General features: G+C 40.6%; 3 protein-coding genes across 5 annotated transcripts; 2 read left to right on the top strand and 1 right to left on the bottom strand.

Moving 5' to 3' along the window:
* Nucleotides 1-967: 967 nt before the first annotated feature.
* Nucleotides 968-5,579, top strand: LOC133511015 (uncharacterized). The gene is made up of 8 exons (XM_061839587.1): nucleotides 968-1,074; nucleotides 1,174-1,269; nucleotides 1,787-1,887; nucleotides 3,069-3,097; nucleotides 3,189-3,264; nucleotides 3,350-3,484; nucleotides 3,562-3,662; nucleotides 5,141-5,579. Exons 1-8 carry the CDS (start codon nucleotides 968-970, stop codon nucleotides 5,477-5,479), a joined length of 984 nt encoding a protein of 327 aa, XP_061695571.1. The 3' UTR covers nucleotides 5,480-5,579.
* Nucleotides 5,580-6,005: 426 nt separating this feature from the next.
* sf3a2 (splicing factor 3a, subunit 2) lies at nucleotides 6,006-10,667 on the bottom strand. 3 transcript variants are annotated; one of them, XM_061840188.1, is made up of 8 exons: nucleotides 10,535-10,667; nucleotides 7,991-8,293; nucleotides 7,871-7,917; nucleotides 7,635-7,744; nucleotides 7,312-7,361; nucleotides 7,094-7,234; nucleotides 6,463-6,531; nucleotides 6,006-6,380 (listed from the first exon to the last, which is right to left on the bottom strand). In XM_061840188.1, exons 2-8 carry the CDS (start codon nucleotides 8,186-8,188, stop codon nucleotides 6,138-6,140), a joined length of 858 nt encoding a protein of 285 aa, XP_061696172.1. In that variant the 5' UTR covers nucleotides 8,189-8,293; nucleotides 10,535-10,667; the 3' UTR covers nucleotides 6,006-6,137. The 3 variants fall into 3 exon arrangements, with proteins under 3 accessions (XP_061696172.1, XP_061696173.1, XP_061696171.1); XM_061840189.1 differs by lacking the exon at nucleotides 10,535-10,667 and adding an exon at nucleotides 8,847-8,982; XM_061840187.1 differs by lacking the exon at nucleotides 10,535-10,667 and adding an exon at nucleotides 9,039-9,179 and having other exon boundaries at nucleotides 6,007-6,380.
* Nucleotides 10,163-14,701, top strand: plekhj1 (pleckstrin homology domain containing, family J member 1). Its single transcript, XM_061840190.1, has 6 exons — nucleotides 10,163-10,529; nucleotides 10,660-10,727; nucleotides 10,814-10,880; nucleotides 12,002-12,092; nucleotides 12,570-12,633; nucleotides 13,695-14,701. Exons 1-6 carry the CDS (start codon nucleotides 10,436-10,438, stop codon nucleotides 13,785-13,787), a joined length of 477 nt encoding a protein of 158 aa, XP_061696174.1. The 5' UTR covers nucleotides 10,163-10,435; the 3' UTR covers nucleotides 13,788-14,701.
* The last annotated feature ends 685 nt before the right edge of the window (nucleotides 14,702-15,386 follow it).

Genomic DNA, 15,386 nt, shown 5'->3' with positions numbered 1-15,386 from the left:
CTGTGAAGAAGTTTAAAAAAAAAAAATGGTCATATTGGTAAAAACGCTTAGCGTGACTTGACCGTATAGGATATGAGAAAATTTAAACGTCTTCTTGTGATTAATGAGCATGCGTTACTAATAGGGGAACTCTGGGTACGTAGCAGACGCTTACTGGGAAATCCCCCGGTCTCATAGTTCCCCTTCTTTTACACACAGGGAGCTAACATACGTTATAACCTAACCTTAAAACAAAAGTTGATAAAAAAAAAAAAAAGATATTCACTCGGCAACAAGTTGTCAAATAGCACATGTTCCAGGATCGATTGGGATGTTTCTGAATGGCCAAAAATTTACAAAATACACGCCCATGCGCAATAATCACAAGGACACTTTTCAGCACCGGGAGCGCTCAGATCGTCACACCGGACTTGCAAGAAACCACTACATCAGAGGAAAATCCACCAATCAGAGGCAGAAGGCATGACTGTTGAGGTGTCACTTTTCTGCTCGAGAGTTATGTTCATTACCTCTTCTTGATTTTTGATTTCTTGAACATATAAAAAAAAAAATAATCTTCATACCAATGTAATATACATTAATATTCCACTCACGAAAAAGGCGCATTTTCCCTAAAGCTCAATCAAACCATCAATGAATCAAGATCTGACACACAAATTGATGTTACCTGTCTATAGTTTTATATTGTGTCACTTGTGTAGAAAGTACAGATATGTGCTGTAAATATGAGGAGTAAAAATAAAATGTCATTAGTAAAACTACTCAATCACGTAGTATTTTTTGTTTGTTACTTCGTAGGTTAACTGGAAACACTGAATAGTCCATGAAAGTCGATGTGAGTGTAAATAGTCGTTTGTCAATACGTGCCCTGCATTGGGCTGGCAACCTGGTCCAGGGTCCACTTGCCCAATCAGCAACGATGGGCTCCGGTATCCTCTATGACCCATAACGACGAGCGCTTTGGAAAATGAGTGGATGGCTGTACTGTAGTGTGATTTTCTTGGTGGTCCACGGCCTCCTCTCTCCCGCTCAGCCAGGCCCCAGCGTTGTGATTTGCCGGCCGCGCGGCACACGGTGATGTCAACACGGCGTCTGTCGACGCCTCTCGCTCGACTCGCCGTGCTTTCTATTTTTTGTTTTTTGTGTTCTCCTGCACCTGTTCCTGGCCGTCAGAGCCGTTCACATTGTGCCGCCTCCTCTCCGGAGGAACAACAACCCTGCGACAAAGGTCCCCCAACGCAGCTCTGGGACCCCCGGATGTCGGGTCAGGTAGGTCTTTCCTTCACTGCGGGTCAAAGGTTAGACCTCAACATTCTATGATAGGACCGGTTTGTCTTCTTTTGTGTTACGTGGATCCGTCGTGCGGGGATTTTTCCTCGCATCTATTTATAGTGGTGCTAGGACATTAACTCAGTGTCATGAAATGTCAAAAGGACCTCGCAGCATTTTAATGTAAATGTGAAGGTCGGCGGAGAATTTTATTTTCACGCAAATTGGAAATCTGGACATTGCGATTCTGTGATTTCAATTTAGTAAGACGATGCACTTAGAGCCAAATACAATACAAATACTTGGTTACTACGTAGATTTATCAGGTATCGGACACTACTTAAAGTACAGGGTGTGTTAACATTTGCCGCCAATTGTAAACATTATGGTCAAAATGGAAAAATGTTGACAAAACTGTACAGCTATCAAAAAAAAAAAAAAAATCCACAAGGTATGTTTTCCTAAAGGCTATTTTTATTTTGACATGTTCAATCCCTTTGTGCCATTTTTGTCACAGGAAAGGCATGGAGGAAAGCTATGAGACATTTGAAGAGGAGTTAGGGCCACCAGGAGAAGATCCTCCTCCGCAGAAGCCTGTTCGACAGACCCGGCAACCAGGTGGTGACGCACGCAAACAGCTGCACGCACATGCACAAAATCTGTGATGTCTGCACATGCAGTAAAATATGTCTCCAGTCGTGGCTATAAAGCATTGTATATTATAAAAGCAATTATAAATACCTATACAAGCAACTGAAACACGATCCCTTGTCTAATACGACATGGTGATAATGCGTCCAAGTTGTCCTACAGAGACGCTTCGTGCATGATTCATTCCGCTTCTCCGACAGGAACAATTAGCCTAAATCTCACGGAACGTTTCTCTGAAGGAGCCCGGAAAAGCAGAGAACATGCACTTTTAGTAGCAAGGCTTTTTTTGTGCACTAGATTATGAAATACTATTTTTGCGAGTGTGATCCCTAATGGATCTAACCTTTTAAAAGGCAAGGCAAGGTTTTCTGATGGGAGATCATTTGTGCCTGGAACAGATTAAATGCATTTATATGATTTACTTTGGGGGGAGGGGGGAATGCTTTACATCTTGACGTCGACCAGCATCATAAAATTTTGAAAATGTCACTATAAAAGGATAAATAAATAAAAATATAATCCTCCCAGCATCTCCAAAAATGTGGTACAATGAAGTGTAATTACAATAAAATAATTCCAATGAGCACACATCCATTCATCCATTTTCTTAGCCGCTTATCCTCACAAGGGTTGCAGGAGTGCTGGAGCCCATCCCAGCTGTGAACAGGCAGGAGGCGGGGTACACCCTGAACTGTTTGCCAGCCAATCGCAGGGCACATCGAGACAAACAGCCGCACTCACAATCACACCTAGGGGCAATTTACAGTGTCCAATTAATGTTGCATGTTTTTGGGATGTGGGAGGAAATAGGAGTGCCCGGAGGAAACCCACGCAGGCACGGGAAGAACATGCAAACTCCACACAGGCAGGGACGGGATTGAGCCCGGGTCCTCAGAACTGTGAGGCCAACGCTTTGCTAGCTGATCCACCATGCTGCTCCAATGAGCACCTGATAGTTAGTTAAATAGCTGTTTTGATGCTCGTTATTGCTATTCTTTTCTGATTTTACACATTATGTATACCCAACATCTTAACATTGATAAATGATCAACAAACGTGATGTTTTGTATATCAGTATTTGACAGAATTGCTTTGAATGGACTTACTTTGCCTGCCTGAAATGAATCCTGTTTTGTTTGTGGTTGTAGAAATGTACGTAAGCAGGAAAGTTAGAGAGGTAAGTAGATAACCATTTTGCTATACATACATATGTATGTTTGTCTTTTTTTCCTTATTACACAATATGTATTATATTATAACTGCGGTAGGAAATGTCTGCAGTTCCTCCGCCACCAAAAGTAGAACCAAAGACTTTGCACATGGACCCAAGAGCTCCCAGGAAATGTGAGTCTTTGTGGTATTTCTTCTCGAACTGACATTATTAAAACTAATGTCTCTCTCCCTTTTTCTTTTTTTTTTTTAACTTCAGTTCCTGTCCAAAAAGCCTTGTCCATGCAAAATTTGAGCCAGATTGAGACACCTTGGGAAAACGTCACGCTCAACCGCTGTCTGTTTGTTGCCATTACCATCCTGGTGCTCACCTCGGGGTGCCAGAGACTTCACGGTGAGCGCAGCAGATGGAACTTGAGGACAAGTTTGTGTGCCGGCTGCGACTGAATGCTGTCTTTACAACGCTAACAGAAACGCTGCGTGGTCGAGGGGCAGCAGAGGAAGAGGATGAGGAGGTTGAATTGATCGTGAGACATCCGACCACGTTACGACACAGAGGCAAACCACCGCAGGTAAAATCAAATTACCGGTAGACATTCTATGCTGGCCTACACTCTAGAAGAAGAATTATGCCACATTTATAATACAACCTACCGGTAAATTTGAATATTTGTTCCGTAGAACTGATTTCATTTATTCCCTAAAGTCTGTACCACTCACTTGGTCATGTTTCTCTTGGCTGCACTGCTCCCAGTATGTGATTTAATTTTTTTTTTTTTTTTTTTTTGGTCCAATCAAATTTCAAATTGCCTCCATGTGATGCTGTATCATTATAATCTGCCCAGGCTCTCAAGAATTAATAATACTTGTCCAGGTAACTGAAACTACACAGTGAACAGGGATAGCGAAAATAAGTATAGAAATTCAGACCTCACACTTAAAAGGATTAAAACTGCTTCCACAAGATGCAAAACATAACATGCAGCTCCTCAGTTCACTTCAACATAGACCCTTGGCACCATGATGCCACACGATGGCGGTTGCAAAACAATCACACAAAGATTTACAACTCACTTCAACATTGTTAATTGCTTCCAAAATAGCCCAAGAAAGAGGCAACGCCGTATAAGAAGCTCCTAGATTCACCTAAACATAGTTTATTTGGACCTAAATACTACATGATGGTGGTGAAGTCCTACATGAACCTCAAATCCCTTCCAACATACAGTGGTGCCTCGGTCCTCGACCGCAATCCGTTCCTGAATGCCAGTTGAAAAGAGAAAGGTTTGAAAACCTAAGCGTGTTTCCCCATTACAATTTTTTTCAGGGGTGCTTTTGAAAGCACAATAACAAATCGTTGTGGGTCAGCTGGTCAGGGCGTTCGAATATCAATTTTCGTTCGAAAACCAAAGCAGAAAAAATCTCGAAATTTTCATTTGAAAACCGATTTGCACAAAAACAGAGATGTTCGAAAACCGAGGTACCACTGTACTTGCCATTAAGAAGCCACAACAGCAACAAAGGACTACACAAAGCTCTTCAACTTACTTCAACATAGTTCCTTCCCATCAGGAATACCACATGACTGTGCCAAAACAATACTTTTAAGGGTTTTGTGAATAGATGATCTTTTCACTGGGTCACAAAGGATAGGTTAAAAAAAAAAAAGAATCTGCGACTGGGTGGATTTGCTCATCCCCAACTGCGGATATGTTTTCACTGCACAACAGGACGGTTTCTTTAAGATTTCAAAGTCACATGACTACAAGGTAAACGGTCACCTCAGGCTATTTTGTATCCTCCGGTTGGTATATTAGAGAACAGCCAAGTCCAACCTCCAAAACATGTTTGTGGTGTTCTAAGAATTTACATATCTGGTGAGTTAAAAAAAAAAAAGTTGTCATGTATATATATAGATATATATATTCTGAACACCAGATGTACACAGAAGAGTTGCATGTCCACACTCATATCATAGTGGTGGTTTTAAAAAGTGGTTTAAATCATTTGTGCCATCTAATGTTAAAAGCACCCTTTTTTGTGTTTTTAGCCCGAGACAACACTGTGGGAAGTTTTGTTTTGGTGGCTGCCGGACCTTAACGATGAGGATGATGGAAAAAGGAAAAGAGGAGCACCAAACCAGAGCTTGAGGGGTCTCAGAAACAGGCCAGTGCCAGACAAAAAACTCACGAAGCAGAGAGAAGGGACGCTCCAGACGAGGAGAGCCAAGAAAGCCCGAGAACAGCATGCTAAAGACAAGAAAAAGAAGGAAATACTAAAGACGCCTGACAAAGCAGAGGACGAAAAGCTGGAAAACGAGCCGCTGGTATCAAACATAATGAGAGAGAATAAGGAAACGAAGAAAAAAATTCAAAAAGAACAGTTTTAGCATAACTGAAAATAACTTACAGGTTTGTGTATGACATCGCCACCAACCAATCAACTTGCATCCACATCTGTCAATACAGCTAGAGAAGTAATTTGAATTAAAAAAAAAAAAAAAAGATGTCCTCCTTGAGTTCTTGTTTTTTTGTGAAACATTACATGTCATGCTTAAATAGTACATTATTTTTCCGTTTTGAATTCAGTGGCATTCACCTTTAACACTTAAAACTCCAAAGTGGATGTCAAAGGACATTTTTTAAAGAAATTTAAATACAAATGCGCTCGTGGCAATGACAAATACGGATATGTAACTATTAAGTCACAGATGTTGCCACTTTAAATATTACAACCCATTACTTTATGTATTTCAGAATAGTTATGATAACTGACAAATGAGCTCCATATTTGATTTTTGTTTTTCAACTTTCATGCAAAAACATTCAGACCACGATAATGGCATTCTGCAATCTTCCCAATTCATATTATCACATGTACCGTATTTTGGGAAAATACGACATACATACCAAACTTTTTGTTTTCAAGAATATTTAATTACAAAATCTTAAAAATGAATTTGTTTCAGACATCTCCAATCACACCAGATGGAGACAAAAAAAGAGAAGAAAAATAAAACAGTTTGAAGACAATTACTTGTTACCCATTTAAATAGCCTCAGGGGGCGGTGGCCTCATTGGCATTGGTGGCATGGGCATCTGAGGTGGCATTTGAGGCGTACCGGCGGCGCCAGGGGGAAGGATCAACCCACCCGGAGGTGGGGGCAAGGACTCGTTTTGTGGGCGAGGCGCACTCATGAGAGGTGGAGGACGCTTCATACCAGCCGGAGGAGGTGGACCGGTGGGTGGTATGAGAGCTTTTTCCATTTTGAAGTGGAACTGAAGGAAGAACTGAGGGGAGGAAATACAAAGTTTGGACCACACACGCACGCACCTTTGCACTTATCAAAGACTAACATCATCTAATTGGTACCTGTTTTGTTTCTCGATTCCAGTGTGTCCAGAAGCGGCTCTCTGCTTTGTCAATTTCTCTACTGGGAACCTAAAATTAAAAATTACGTTGGGAGAGAAAATAAAATTGGGACCATAATTTCCGGCCTATAAGCCACGACTTTTTAACACGCTTTCAACCCTGCAGCTCATTCGGTGCTGCGGCTAATTTGTGCATTTTTTCTAACAGCCACAAGGGGGCACTCGAGTGGAAAAGGTAAGAGTGAGACTAGTGGAATATATGTGCTGAGGAAGTGACTTTTACCGATATGATTTTCTTTAACTGGCCCCGTTAGCGTTAGCACCACGCAAGCATGTTGCTGCTGTGCTACTGCTGCGTCTGAGTGATTTAACCGGCCCTGTTAGTGCTGTGCTACCGTGTTGCTACTGTGTAGCTGTCACGGGTGTTTTTTTGTTTTTTTTAAAAACAAGTACTGTCTTTCTTTGTAAATACCTCATATTTCAATGTGGATTTCAATGTGGGCACTTGCGTCTTTTATGCAGGTGCGGCTCATGTACTATGTACCAAATGGTATTTCCTTTACAAATGTACTGGGTGAGGCTTATAATCAGGTGCGCTCTGTAGGCCGGAAATTACGGTAATTAGTTGTCACCTTAAATGCAATTGTCTCATAAGGTTCTGCAGCCAGCAGCAGGTACTGCCAACGGCGGTCAGGGGGCTCGATGCGCTGTTCGTACGCAGACATGAACCGGTGCCTGGGCCCGATGCCTTCGGCCACTTCTGGGTAGTCAATCTGAAGGTCAAAGAAATCAAATTAAATGTTACTTATATATTTCTGTTAGGTTCATTTTCATTTCAATTCAGACCAACCTGGAAAAGTAAAGACTGCTGCCCAGTTTCTGGATCCCTCTGCTTGGTCACTAAGAAAGACATGAAGGACATTCACCACAATCAGAAAAACTCAGAAAAAGGATTCTGCACTGACACACACACACTGCTCACAAACAGTTGGGCATTTGGGCATTAGTCTGAAATGTCACCATAATCCTAAAATACTCTATTACCTTTACAGGTGAACTTCAGTTGAACTCTAAACTTTTGAGGGCGTTTTTGATTTGTCACAAAATTTTACCCAAAAGTCAAATATTCCACACTTCTTGTGAGCAGTGTATAATCACATTGCTGTCCTCTACCTTTATATCCAGGCCGCCCAATTTTCACAAACTTCCTGACCTCGACCTTCACTTTAGCTGGAGCTGGCTGAGCAGGTGCTTCTTTGGCCTCTTTGGCAGCTCGCCGCGCTCTGAAAACAAACAAAGCAAAATGTTTTGACCGGATGACAGCAAAGTGGGAATTGATTGAGTGGATTTTTATTAACCTTATCACAAGACTGCCACCACTGTTCACATATCAAATGACAAGTACTTACAGATTGGTCTGATGTTTCTTTCCTTGTGTATGGGCTAAGTAGCTGCCCTGTAATGAACGAGAGCACATAGTTAATATTGTACTTGAACCTCACGGACTACGCACATAATCTCATTGTAACCTCGTTGTTGTGAAGTGTCAGGCAAAGCTTGCACTCGTACGATCCTAAATGATTCTTCATGAAGTAGGGATCTTTATTGATGTCAATGGTCTCCAGAGCCAGCTGGCGTAACCGCTCTCTTCTGTCCCGATTACTCTCCGAGGAGGACGCCACCCCTCCGCTGCCCGTCTTCCCTCCAGCTCGATGTTGGAAATCCATTTTTGCGAGATGATTGACAGAAACTCGCAGCTGCTTGCAGGCAAACGCCCAGTTGATCCAAAACTGAGAAGCTACTCCTTTTTTCCCCTTTCTTGTATAGGTTACCTAAGTGGGATAATAGGCAGCTCACGTTATAAATGTGAATATAATATGAAATATGAACAACTTAAACAACACACACACTACAAAATATGATCCCAACCAAGTTTACTATCATCTCATCAAATCATTGTTAAAAATATTTTGCTTACCGATGATTTGATTTACGGACAAAACGCACATGCACAGTCTCTCCTAATTTCCACGAACAACCCGGGCTAACAACCCAAACTCCTCCCCAACATACGAAGCTATAATCTCATTCAAGATGCATCATTTCAACAAAATTCCTTGAGACCAACAGTTCATATTCAGACAGGGATTGGACGCCAACTCGTGGCATCCAAGTGTTATAATTAACAGCGAATCGGGGGATAGGTTCTAAAAATGTTTCTATCAGTAATAAACCGCGAATGGACGGGGATTACGAATCACCCCATTTTGAATGGTGCGCCAAATCCTTACAATTCTGAATTCTCACAACGCGGTCATGTTTTTTCCTTTTACATTCTATTACTCATACAAAAACAAATAGGTGACAGGATGACAACAATCCGACCTGCTGTTGTGCGTTATCTTGCCGGTAATTACTGAATGAAATGTGGCAACGCTAATTTACGCTACAGAGTTAGCTACATCGAACCGTAACAAAACTACGTCAGATGGGCACAATTGAATCGAAAGAAAAAGAATAAGTGATATAACTTAAATTATGCAACACTTAAATGTGTGATAAATGTATATTACGTACCGTTCTATTTATTTAAGAAAGTTATCAACAATTCGCTCGCAGAGATCACGCTAACAACGAATGCAGTCACTGCGCATGCCCAGGTCATCTATTCTTCTTTGTCATCATTGTGCACTTGCTTCATTGTGATTCTAGCGCCATCTTTAGGTCGGGAGATGCACAAGGCAAAATTCAATGCGTTTTGACCAAAATGTGATATCAAATTACTTTTAATGTTTAACTTGACTCCATCAACCAGCCATAGAGTAAGTGTTTAATTATGGTGTAAATGTTGACTGGTTTTAAAAACCCACTTAGGAGTTGTGAGCCTGTCATTTCTTATCTCTTAGAATGTGAAAGAGAAAAGATGGTTCATGAAAAATAAAACACAAACAAAAAAAAAGAAAAAAGAAATAACGCCACTGCTCAAATTCTTACTAAAACGAAGAAACTAAAATCTATACTCTGGCTTAAAGTGCGTGGGGGAAAAAACGAAGCCTGGAAAGGTCTTGGTGATACGTATATCCAAGATTTTTCCATATCAGACCTAGACTCCTGATGCATATTCAATGTTTCCAGAAACAGAACTAAACAAAGTAAACAGAAGTCCGGTTTCTTCAACTGTGGAAAAAACTCCATGAACAAACCGACAAGGCATTTAACGCCGACCTTCTTTACTGCTACTTTTTCACAAGTAGGCCAATTTCTCCTTATCACCATCTTGCTTTTGTTCGGTGATAGTTTGTTGTGATAATTTATGTGTTGTCATCTTACTGTTTTGTTATTTTTAATTCATAAAGCATCATTGGTTTATTTGGCTGGGGGTTGAGATGTCACGCTTTGGCGACCCCTAACGGGACAAGCCGAAAGAAACGTACTTATCTTTATTTTGAATACTGTATTTCCGTCTTTTTCGTGGGAATGATTCTTTTCCCAGTGGAAATCACTCTGTTGCTTTCCAAAACACGCAAGAACATGACATGATAGCAAAAACATCAATCTAATTTTGCATGGTGCTCTATAAATAAACTAAGCACTTTTATCTATATTACTTCAATTCTATCTAACCTTATTTAACGATAATACGTTGTGTATTGTATTTAGCGGATGTTTGCTGTGACCGATACTATACTACTACACTACTTTGACCCTTCCCTACTTCCGTACAATGAACCCGGAGAGGAGTGCGTTTTGCTTTGACGGGTAAAACTCGGATACATTTTTTTTTTACGTTTAAAGAAATGACTAGCATCACTCCGTCACAACCAGTAAATCACACCTAACGACAGAGAGACTTGTTCAACAACACCAGTCAATGTTTTTGACGACGCCATTGAATACCGTCGTTGTGGGAAATGACCGGGGCGGTAGTGCATTTCCAGCGGTCGTGTTAAAATTCCAAACTTTTACGGTCAGTGATGCGTTTTAACGAGAAGGAGATGGTGCGCTTGAGCCGACAGCCGTCAGAAATGGTCGCCGAACTGGGCATGCGAGGACCAAAGAAAGGAGATGGTAACCTATTCATCTAGTTGGTCGTTTCCAAGTCCAGCACGGGAAGCAGCGAGTTAGGCTAGCATAGCACAAGCCACAAAACAGCTTCCTGTGTGTGAGTTTCACCTTGGCTCCTTTTTTTCTGTTGCAGTTGTCAAGAGGAGGCTAGTGAAACTCGTTGTTAACTTCCTCTTCTATTTTAAGACTGATGAGGAAGAAGTGAGTATAACTACGGGTACTGCTGTCTGTACTGTTTAGAAACAAGCTTAATAAAATGAAAAATAAAACCTCCTTTTTTGTTATAGCCTATTGGAGCTCTGCTGTTGGAGCAGTGTCGGGTGGAGAAGGAGGACAGCCTAACCTTCTCCATTGGTGAGTGGAAGTAGATATTTTGATGTCTCTGTGTCATAATGCAGTGTTTACCAATATGTATTGTGACAAGGCATATTTTCCATCCTTTCATTTTCTATATTGCTTATCTTTACTCCGGTTGCTGGTGAGCTGTAGCATATATCAGATGGTTTTTATTTTATAGCCTCGGCACAAAAAAAACCACACACACACACACTCATACTAAACAACAATTCAGTCTTAAATGACCATAAAGCCTATTTTTATATATAGAAGGACCAGTAAACTAACGTGAAAGCACAGGGAGAATACACAAACCCCTAATATTAGAATTGGAAGGTTGGTGTGCTAACAGTTTGTCCACTGTGCAGCTGGCATATATTGAACATTAGAAAAATCTCACAAAATACCCTACCCTTATATCGTATTTAAACTCTGAGGTTTGTTTTTTTTTTAAATCAAAGAATTCTTTCAAAGTAGCCTTGCTTTAAGCGGTTTGTCACTCCTAGATGGATCCAATCTAGACTCCTAGATTACTGTAAAACTGACTCAGAAAACAAATGAGAATGAAACATTGACTTTTACAACACCAAAATATTCAACCAAACCATACTGGCGGATCCATCCATCCATTTTCTTTGCCGCTAATCCTCACAAGGGTCACGGGAGTGCTGGAGCCTATCCCAGCTGTCAACGGGCAGGAGGCGGGGTACACCCTGAACCGGTTGCCAGCCAATCGCAGAGCACATAGAGACAAACAGTTGCACTCACAATCACACCTCTGAGTGTCCAATTAATGTTTCATGTTTTTGGGATGTGGGAGGAAACCGAAGTGGCTGTAGAAAACTCACGCAGGCACGGGAAGAACATGCAAACTCCACACAGGTGGGGCCGGGATCAAACCCGGGTCCTCAAAACGGTGAGGCCAATGCTTTACCAGCTGATCCACCGTACCGCCTATACAGGAGGATAAAAAAGTTAAATCTACCATCTGACACTGAGGTAGTGAGAATTTCAGTGTTCTCACTCTCACTATATGTCACAATTTGTTGTAAAATAATATTTTTTAGACCAGTTAAGTGGAATTGTCTCTACCACAGAATGATTGACTCCCTTTGCTGGAAATATGTTTTTGCCTGCAGCCTTTCTGGAAGACGCGGAGAGGAAATACCTTTTTGAGTGTGACACTGAGGAGCAGTGTGGGAAGTGGATGGACTCCATCGTCGGTGCTAGGTAAGAGTGATTCGTTTGGGCATAAAATCAGCAATGTGTCGAAATTAAAGTCCGTCATCTTGAATATTTAAGTCATAGAAAGCTTGTGTGCTCGCTTCAGGGCAAAGATATATTGCAACTGTTTTATGGCACTAATTGTTGGACACTGGAATAAAAAAAAAGAACGTAATTTGAATGGGAAAAAGTTATTTAACTAGAATAAATTTGTATTTATTTTTAAAATTATTTAATGGTGAAACTATTAGCGAATAGTCCTTTCGAGCCTTTCAGTCATTTTCTAGAGCCTGTCAGTCATTCTTTACTTGAGTTCACTGTGGCGATGGTACTCCTCTGTTGTTTGTGTTAAGACGGAACTAGATTGTTAAAGCTCAGATCCTCAACTGCATTTTTTTTTTCTGACAATGCATCTTTTTGTTGTTGTTGGTTTTTTTTTTTTTTTTTGGCTGAAAGTCAACACGCATTTCTCATCTCTTGCAGCTATGAGTTCATGAGGCAGAATCTGATATTCTACAGAACTGAGATCCACAGGCTCACAGGAAAAGTAACTACTTTTTGTGTATAAATACTGTCAACGTGTAGCCGAATTGGACAATCTGGTTTATTTGATTTCATTAAAGATGTTTGTATAGTAGCGGCATGGTGGATCAGCTTGTAAAGCATTAGCCTCACAGTTCTGAGCTCCCGGGTTCAATCCCGGACCCGCCTGTGTGGAGTTTTCATGTTCTTCCCGTACATGCATGTGTTTTCTCCAGGCACTCCGGATTCATCCCACTTCACCCAAAAACATGCAGCATTAATTGGACACTCTAAATTGCCCCTAGGTGTGATTGTGAGTGCGGCTGTTTGTGTCTCGGTGTCCTGTGATTGGCTGCCAACCAATTCTGGGTGTACCCCGCCTACTGCCCGTTGACAGCTGGGATAGGCTCCAGCACACCCCCCGCGACCCTTGTGAGGATAAGCAGCAAAGAAAATGGATGGATGGATGTTCAAATAGCCAATCTCTAGGACCTTGTTCAGTTCAAAGTTGTAAATCTATCCGTTAGAGTGAATGATATCCAGTGGAACCTCGGTTTTCACGTTTTTCAGTTATAGATGATTTTTTTGGGGGGAAAAAATGTTATTGTGGTTTTTGTACATCTGCTTGGTTTATGTACAACCCCCCCCCCCCCCATCCCCAACCTCCCTCATCCTATTTTTCACAAGTTGTGTTTCAACGGTTCGACAGAGTGCCAGAAATATTCCACATTACTCTCTGGCAACATCTGCACAACGCAACCTGTCAAAAGTCAGACCTTCAAAATAAAGCACACGTCATAGTAACACAGTTTCACCATGCATTTTTGCTCCAAGTGTTAACTTACTTATCAAGTAACTTTTAATGAACACAATTAGTGTTGCCCCAACTTGTCCAAGTGTTGCTGAGTGGACCAAAAAGGTTGATTAACTTGAATAGTTAATAAAAGCTCGATTGGTGGAATACACCTCGCCGTCTGTTGAAAGCTTTCCACACCGTCCGTCTTTTGATCGTGAAAGCCAAGCTTCTCTAATCTTCCATGCCAAAACTCAAATGAGCTCATGCCTATTTCTTTGCTGCATCCACAGGATCCATTGGAGCAGTACGGCATATCAGACGAAGCCCGCTTTCAAGTTACTAATGGCCTACAACTTGCACCCGGAGATGCCTCATCAATGTAGACCACCATTGTGTCTGTTGTTATTTTTATTTTAATTTTTCAGTTCATCTTGCCACTCCAACAGCACCATCAGCCTGAACTGCAAAACAAAGGCATTACTGTAAGCACTTAAAAGTGTCTTCACACTTTTTTTTTTCAATTTTTAATTTTTTTCCCACCAGTTGAAAATTGAACATAGGATTTAAACAGTGTTTAAGTCTCGCTTGCTCGGGCCATCAGATCTGAGTTTAGGTTCTCAGTGCCAGTTTCTGTCATCACAAGGTTTTTTCTTTTTCATTTTATCGTTAATATTCCGTGATTTTTAAATAATGTGGATGTTGTGAGTCTCCCGGCAATATTTGACTCCCGAATGCGAGAATCAGTCAGGACAATAGGAACAATGCATGCAGCGCAACATTTTAGATAAATGGCTTGGTTAAACTAAGATTTACCAATGGGATTTAAACTGCTGAGTTGAGCCACAATTTAAACATATATTGTATATATTAGCTAGGGAAAATGTATTTTTTTTTTCTCCTTGAGTTTTTTTTTTTTAATTTTGTCTTTTCTAAACTACTTGGCTTGTTAAGTTACTTTTGCACATTCTACTGTACTTTACTTGGTCTAGAGAGTTTATGTTTCTAGAATGTACTTGAATTAACTTTTAATTTTCTATTGCACTGTTATTCACATTTCTTTGGTTAAGGTGGACCATGGTATGGTTTTTGACTTCCTCTTGGTTTTGTATGTCGCTACAGTGCTGAACCATGTTCCATGTCAACACAATTCTATAGTTTGCAATATGGTCAATATTCCATACACATCTGTTTTATGAGTGTACAGTATGCTTCACATGCTTTCCCAGTGTTGTTTTCTTCATTTTGAGAGAGTATTTGTTCAACTGTATTTTTTTTAAAATAAAAGATTTTTTTTTTTTAATATTTAATGTTCTTAGTAGATAAGTGAATCTAATACTTATAGGTCAGATAAGTGTTAAGCTGTTCACTGCGATTGGCCGGGAGCCAGTTCAGGGTGGACCTCACCTCCTGCCTGTTGACAGCTGGGATAGATGTGCCCCTTGTGAGGATAAGCAGCTAAGAAAATGGATCGGTGGATGGATGGATGTCTTAAGCATTTAGTATGCAAGAAGTGTCATGATTTATTGGAGTTAGTTGTTGGGGATAAGGGCTCTACTGGCCATACTATCAGAAGACATTTATTTCATGAACCAGCAGTCTATTCATTTCACTCAGCTGCACTGCTTTGAGTACGTCTGAGTGTTATATTAGTAATATAGTCATGCATATACATTTTCAATGTGACTATTTTTAGTCAATAAAATTTTGAATTTGCCTCACAGGGCCAGCTGACTATCCCACAGTACGTATCAGCATTAGTCTCTTCTGATTGGTCAGTGACTACGAAAACATATTTAGTAATCATATCAAATGACTACGTTATATTTTATTTAAAATCCTTAAATATATATTCGATATTGATTCTGGACTGCTCCAAGTTATGGATGTTGCATAGTTTTATGCTATAATGCGTTTTTGTATAATATTGATTAATGAACAGTACGATAGTGGCTTGAGTTGGGCACGTCCACATTGAAGTCGAG

The sequence above is a fragment of the Syngnathoides biaculeatus genome, chromosome 13 (assembly GCF_019802595.1).
Source record: "Syngnathoides biaculeatus isolate LvHL_M chromosome 13, ASM1980259v1, whole genome shotgun sequence".
Lineage (NCBI taxonomy): Eukaryota > Metazoa > Chordata > Actinopteri > Syngnathiformes > Syngnathidae > Syngnathoides > Syngnathoides biaculeatus.
This window is presented reverse-complemented; position numbering and strand designations above follow the sequence as displayed.